Genomic DNA, 7393 nt, shown 5'->3' with positions numbered 1-7393 from the left:
AATTGTGTATAAATGCAGTACATGAGCTTCAACTTCCCAAAAATGTTTCCTTACCCCACTTTGCCAAACCCTAGGTTTATCTGAACTGACGCCACCATGGCACAGACTAGCATCCAGCTATATTTTGTTTCCCAAGATTAGATAATGACAGACTGTTCAATTAAAACTGTTCCAAAGCATATCTACTTTTGCTTCATAGGCATTTTGTATTTCTAACCACATCGCACTTTTCTTATCTGAAGTTGTGTTATCATCTGTGTTTCAAATGGCACTTTATCCCCTATAGAGTGCACTACTTTTGACCAGAGGCATATGGGCCTTATTCAAAAGTAGTGCACTATATTGGGGATAGCGTGCCATTTTGGGACACACAGATTGCTTGACATTGTATGACATGGTCGATTGGCTGTGGATTGGGTCCTGGTGTCCAGGATGACTGTATATAAGGCCTGGGTTCTCCTACTCTAACTTCACTCACTGTGTCCAAGAAGAACCAGAAGCAACCATGATGAAGTGGGCTGTTGTCCTGTGTGCCCTAGTGGCCCTCTCCGAGTGTAATACCAAGTCAGTCCTGTTCTTTTCTTCGTTTTTTGTATTTTTTTCCTTCATATTCTGCTTATTGTTGTCAGCACCATTTAACCAGGTCAAATTCCTGGTACATGTAATTGGCGAATAAAGGTGATTGCGATTGTGTGTTTTCAGGATCTCTCTGATCAAGGGGAAGACTGCCAGAGAGACCCTGATGGAGAAGGGTATATGGGAGGAGACCAGGCTGAAGTTCCCCTACAACCCTATGGCCAAGTTCTACCAGACCGGTGATGAGGCTATGACCAACGACGCTGATGTAAGGCACAGACAGAAGCAGTATGGTGATATACTGCATTAGCCTGGTGACTGGTCCCAGATCAGTTTTTTCTATATTGCCAATGAACATGGGAGTTGTCTACAGTGAATTCGGAAAGTATTTTTCTACATTTTGTGACGCTACAGCCTTATTCTTAAATGGATTATATATTTTTTATCATTATGGGGTATTGTGTGTAGATTGATGAGGGAAAAAAAATATTGAATCCATTTTAGAATAAGACTAACGTAACAAAATGTGGAAAAAATCAAGGGGTCTGAATACTTTCCTAATGCACTGTAGACAACGCAAACAGACCTGGGACCAGCCTAGTCTATTGGCTGTATGATTATTGTTTCAAAAATGTCATTACATGTTGGATATTGTGACTGCATAGTTTGAACCCATTGGCTCTACTGTTTGTGTTCATGTCTTTCTTAAAAAAAAAAAATCCCCGGCATGATCAAATTAATTATGAGCTTAGAGTTGATCATATAGCCATGCGTCTTGACATGTAACTAGCTACGTAGTTAACCAAATACCTGTTTCTTCATAGTACTCTGAAATGTTCACTTGTGTGACCCTGACTTCCAGTACATCTCTGTTTCATCGTCTCCTTGCAGTTGTCCTACTACGGAGTGATTTCCATTGGAACCCCTCCCCAATCCTTCAACGTTATCTTTGACACTGGCTCCTCCAACCTGTGGGTTCCCTCTGTCTACTGCTCCAGCCAGGCCTGCCGTGAGTATACTGTAGGGGTATGAAGAATACTGGTGGAATTGGAGAAGAGCTATATTTCTAATTGTTTCTGAGTAGTCTCTTGTGACAGACTTGCAAAAAACAGTTTGAGTACCTAGCCAGAGAATGAGAGACTTTGTTGTGGGTTGAGGTTAGGGGCTGAGGTGAGCACCTTAAGGTTTACAGCGTAACGGGATTCGCTCAACACAATAAAACCATAGAATAGGATGAATGTATTTTTATATTGTCCCATTTAGAGCATGGATTGTAGAGAGTAGCTCAATACCAATGAATAAATGAATGTTACATTTTGCAATGGCATGGTATGTACTTAATGAACACGTTCATGTTTTGAATAGAGAACCATGCCGAATTCAACCCTGCACAGTCCAGCACCTTCTCGTGGGCCAACCAGCCTGTTTCTATTCAGTACGGAACTGGCAGCATGACTGGACAGCTGGCATACGACACTGTTTCGGTATGTAAATGTAGCTAGCTACACATTATTATAATACATACAATCACATACTGTACATTACATACAATACAACCCCCAAATAATCTTTCACTCAGCACCCACCATCCCCTAGCAGTCCCATTTATTAACATCACATGCTAAAAAAATACACAAGTATATTAATAACTGACTCCAGTATAGTCAGCAAAGAATTATAATTACTATTTTGGGTACACTCAATCTGGCCGCCGGTCCACACATCACCAATCAATTGAATGGGAAAACCTGTTCAAGTAATTATATTTCTATGGTGCCCAGTGACTGATGCCTGCTGTTCTGTGTTTCCAGGTGGGAGGTATCTCTGTGACTCAGCAGATCTTTGGTGCCAGTCAGACTGAGGCTCCCTTCATGGCCAACATGGTTGCCGACGGTATCCTGGGCCTGGCTTTCCCCAACCTGGCGGCCTCTGGGGCCACACCCGTCTTTGACAACATGATGACCCAGGGCCTCGTTTCCCAGAACCTCTTCTCTGTCTACCTGAGCGGGTAACATAGTAACTGCACTGTACAAATATACCTGGATGGGAGGTGGCCTTTTCTCTTAGTTGTGATATTAATAAATAACAATGTAAGAACAACCTTGTTGACCTTTCTCCTCCTCCAATAGAAACTCAGCAGAGGGTAGTGTGGTGTCTTTCGGAAACATTGAGTCTAACTACTACACCGGACAGATCACCTGGATCCCCTTGTCCTCTGAGACCTACTGGCAGATCAACATGGACAGGTAGGTACACTAGTCCACACAGAGCGCCTATATCCTGGTCCATATCCATACCAATATTCATGTATCATCCTTTCATGCAATCACCCAGAATTCATTGGAGCAGTACATCAAATGAACAAACCTACTTCAAGTCTGGAGCCTATGACTAAATCTTGCTGTGCACTTAGCAAGTTGAAGTTTATTTGCTAACAACAAAAACCCAAAAGCAAGAAATATGCAAACAACCAAAGAGAGGAAGAACAGTTAAACTCAACTAGTATTTGTCCTTCCAGCGTTACCATCAACGGCAACACAGTGGCTTGCAATGGTGGGTGTCAGGCTATCATAGATACCGGCACCTCCCTGATCGTTGGGCCAACCACTGACATCAGCAACATGAACAGCTGGGTCGGAGCCACCACTGACCAGTATGGAGACGTGAGTCACGCGCGCACACGCACACACACACACACACACACTGACTGATGTCCAACTATAAGGCTTTTCACACTATTGAGCAGAACCAAGCCGAGCCAAACCAAGCTGTACTAAGCTTGTTAGTTGTTGGAACGACCGTGCTAAAACGAACAAGTGGGATGTAACGACGGTCGTCAGGAATGGACCAAGGCGCAGCGGGTTGAGTGCTCATAATTCACTTTTTAATGAAAACACTTATACAAACAAAACAAAACGATGGACGACGAATACAGACTTGAAAGGCAAACAACAGCAATTCAAGTGACAACCTCCCACAAATTACAAACACAAACACACCCTAATATATAGGACTCTCAATCAAAGGCAACTAGACAACACCTGCCTTCAATTGAGAGTCCACACCCCAATTAACTAAACATAGAAAACAGACTAACTTGAAAGAACATAGACTAACAGAGCAGTGACCAAAAAACCCCGGAATACATAAATCCACTACCCTCTACATAATACACACACCCCGAACCACATAAACCAAATACCCTCTGCCACGTCCTGACCAGCCTACACTAACAAAATAACCCTCATACTGTTCAGAACGTGACATTACCCCCCCCAAAGGTGCAGACCCCGGATGCACCTCACACACAAAAAAAACAACAACAAATAACCCCCAAAACACTAATAAATCCCCAAAAGTACATGGGAGCGAAGGGAGGGTGGCCACCATCAACGACGGTGTTCCTGCAACACCCCCCCCCCCCAACCCCAATACTCCCCCCTCAGGAGGTGGCTCAGGAGCCGGATGCAGTCCCCACTCCACCCCTGGCTCACTCCCCTCATAAACTGTCTCTACAGTGATGTCCCTCTCTGTCGACCCCAGACTGTAGGGCGACTCTAGGAGCTCTGGACTGTAGGGCGACTCTAGGAGCTCTGGACTGTAGGACGACTCTAGGAGCTCTGGACTGTAGGACGACTCTAGGAGCTCTGGACTGTAGGACGACTCTAGGAGCTCTGGACTGTAGGACGACTCTAGGAGCTCTGGACTGTAGGACGACTCTAGGAGCTCTGGGACTGTAGCCAGACTCACTTGGTTCTGGACTGTAGCCAGACTCACTCGGCTCTGAACAGTGGGCCGTCTCACCTGGTTCCGAACAGTGGGCCGTCTCTCTCCGGGGCACTGTCGCCGGAAGCTCTGGACGAGGCACTGTTGCCGGAAGTTCTGGACGAGGCACTGTTGCCGGAAGTTCTGGACGAGGCACTGTTGCCGGAAGTTCTGGACGAGGCACTGTTGCCGGAAGTTCTGGACTGTAGCCAGACTCACTCGGCTCTGAACAGTGGGCTGTCTCACCTGGTTCCGAACAGTGGGCCGTCTCACCTGGTTCCGAACAGTGGGCCGTCTCTCTCCGGGGCACTGTCGCCGGAAGCTCTGGACAAGGCACTGTTGCCGGAAGTTCTGGACGAGGCACTGTTGCCAGAAGGCCTGGTGCGTGGGGCTGGCTTAGGACGTGCCAGACTAAGGACACGCACCACATGGCTAGTACGAGGAACATGTACAGGACGTGCTGGACTGGGCTGACGCACTGAGGCCTGGTGCGTGGTGCTGGTAATGGAGGTACCATACTGGAAACACACACCTTAGGGCTAGTGTGTGGAGCAGGAACAGGACGTACTGGACTGGGCTGACGCACTGGAAGCCTGGTGCGTGGTGCTGGTACTGGATATGCCAGCCTGGAAACACACACCTTAGGGCTAGTGCGTGGAGCGGGAACAGGACGTACTGGACTGGGCTGACGCACTGGAAGCCTGGTGCGTGGTGCTGGTACTGGATATGCCAGCCTGGAAACACACACCTTAGGGCTAGTGCGTGGAGCGGGAACAGGACGTACTGGACTGGGCTGACGCACTGGAAGCCTAGTGTGTGGTGCTGGTACTGGATATGCCAGCTTTGAAACACACACCTTAGGGCTAGTGCGTGGAGCGGGAACAGGATATATTGGACTGTGAAGGCGCACTGGCGGTCTCGAGCGCAGTACTGGCTCCACCCTTCCTGGCTGGATGCCCGCTTTCCCCTGACAAATGCGGGGCGCAGGTACTGCGCACACCGGCCTGTGAATACTAGGCCTCAACGCCGTGCACCTCACTCCAACGCACGGGACCTGACTAATACTAGGCTGCCCCCAATAAGCACGGGGATTTGGCTTGCGGCTCAATCCTGGCCCTGCCAAACTACCCGTGTGCCCCCCCAAAAAAAAATCTTGGGGCTGCCTCTCCGGCTTAATAGCCAGTCGTGTTCCCCTGTAGCGTTCCCGGTCTTCGCTCCATTTTTTCCATGGGCCCTCTCCGGCCATAATCTGTTCCCATGTCCATTTCTCCCGTTGGTCCAACTCAAATTCCCTTTGCTCCACTAAGTCCACCTGTTGCTCCTTCCTTCGCTGCTTGGTCCGGATTTGTTGGGAGGTTCTGTTACGACGGTCGTCAGGAATAGACCAAGGCGCAGCGGGTTGAGTGCTCATAATTCACTTTTTAATGAAAACACTTATACAAACAAAACAAAACGATGGACGACGAATACAGACTTGAAAGGCAAACAACAGCAATTCAAGTGACAACCTCCCACAAATTACAAACACAAACACACCCTAATATATAGGACTCTCAGTCAAAGGCAACTAGACAACACCTGCCTTCAATTGAGAGTCCACACCCCAATTAACTAAACATAGAAAACAGACTAACTTGAAAGAACATAGACTAACAGAGCAGTGACCAAAAAACCCCGGAATACATAAATCCACTACCCTCTACATAATACACACACCCCGAACCACATAAACCAAATACCCTCTGCCACGTCCTGACCAGCCTACACTAACAAAATAACCCTCATACTGGTCAGAACGTGACATGGGAAGAGTAAATATCTGAAACAGCACATTGTGGTTGGGACGGCATTGGAGTGTGAAAAGGGTATAAACCTTTTCTCTTGTTGTTGTTTTTTCTCCTCTGATTAACCACAGAATAAACTATAACATGATGTTATTGTTCCTCTCCTAGGCCGCCGTGAACTGCAACAACATCCCCAACATGCCCGATGTGACCTTCACCCTCAACGGAAACGCCTTCACCATCTCTGCCTCTGCCTACACCTCCCAGGTAGTCGACTGAAACACATGTTGTTACATACAACTTATCTGACCTATCTGATCTTTAATGCTGATGTGTTTCGGTAGCAAGCTCCTTCATCAGAGCACCTGTACATCTGAGACTTGACCTTTCTTTTAGATCCTAGGAGCAAACGGCCACATATGCCTGATTTTCCTCCTCTCTCTCTATATCTCTGTATTTCTCTCTCTCTGTAGAACTCCAACGGCTGCATGACTGGTTTTGGTAACGGTGGAACTCAGCAGCTCTGGATCCTTGGAGATGTCTTCATCAGGCAGTACTATGCCATCTTTGACAGGCAGAACAACAATGTTGGTCTGGCCCAGGCCGCGTAAGATATCCACTGAGAGATCCACTAGATCTACAGAGATACCAAAAGATTCTTAATGGCTAGATTTCCTCTGTATCATGAAAGTACCACGTTACAGTGGGATTGAAATGTTAAAGTAATTTCTGATTGAGCCGACAGATGCAGCATTTACCGTGATTGCAGTCTCTGTGAACAGCGGGAACATTGTCTTTAAATTTAAATTGTACTATAGCACAGATCTTCCAAAGTCTGGATTGAATCTAGGTCTAAATCTTCCAGTTATGTTATATAGGTGATTATATCACTAAAACTGACTTGGTTGGGGAAATTTTGTCAACGTACACAGCTGCCAATAAATAAAATACAATTTTAGCCTTGCAAATAAAGTGTGTTCAATTGTCAATAGCTCTTTCTCCCTGAAGTGAAACTATCCTCTTGTGGAACCTCTTAATGTAAGAAAAAGGATAGGAACAGAATAGAATAGTATAGAATATTGACCTGAACATGCTGGAGGCAGGTAGGCCGAGAGTCATAGACCTGAACCATGTTCAGGTCTATGACTCTGGGCCTACCTGCCTCCAGCATGTTCAGGTCTATGACTCTGCATTTGGGTCTCGTCTTGTCTGTCCTTCTCTAACCTTCTGCTCCAAGTGTGCACCTGTTAATGGCACAAGACGAGACC

At 46.6% G+C, this 7393-nt stretch overlaps 1 protein-coding gene across 1 annotated transcript; it reads left to right on the top strand.

The window, feature by feature from the left end:
- The first annotated feature begins 459 nt into the window (after window positions 1–459).
- On the top strand, window positions 460–7083 carry LOC106591919 (pepsin A-like). Its single transcript, XM_045721497.2, has 9 exons — window positions 460–564; window positions 703–844; window positions 1468–1585; window positions 1942–2060; window positions 2388–2584; window positions 2706–2822; window positions 3095–3239; window positions 6294–6392; window positions 6599–7083. Exons 1-9 carry the CDS (start codon window positions 506–508, stop codon window positions 6734–6736), a joined length of 1134 nt encoding a protein of 377 aa, XP_045577453.1. The 5' UTR covers window positions 460–505; the 3' UTR covers window positions 6737–7083.
- Window positions 7084–7393: the final 310 nt, after the last annotated feature.

This window comes from Salmo salar, chromosome 07 (assembly GCF_965601325.2).
Source record: "Salmo salar chromosome 07, fSalSal1, whole genome shotgun sequence".
NCBI classification, from domain to species: domain Eukaryota; kingdom Metazoa; phylum Chordata; class Actinopteri; order Salmoniformes; family Salmonidae; genus Salmo; species Salmo salar.
Note: the sequence above shows the minus strand (reverse complement) of the source record. Positions and strands in the feature narration are given on the sequence as shown.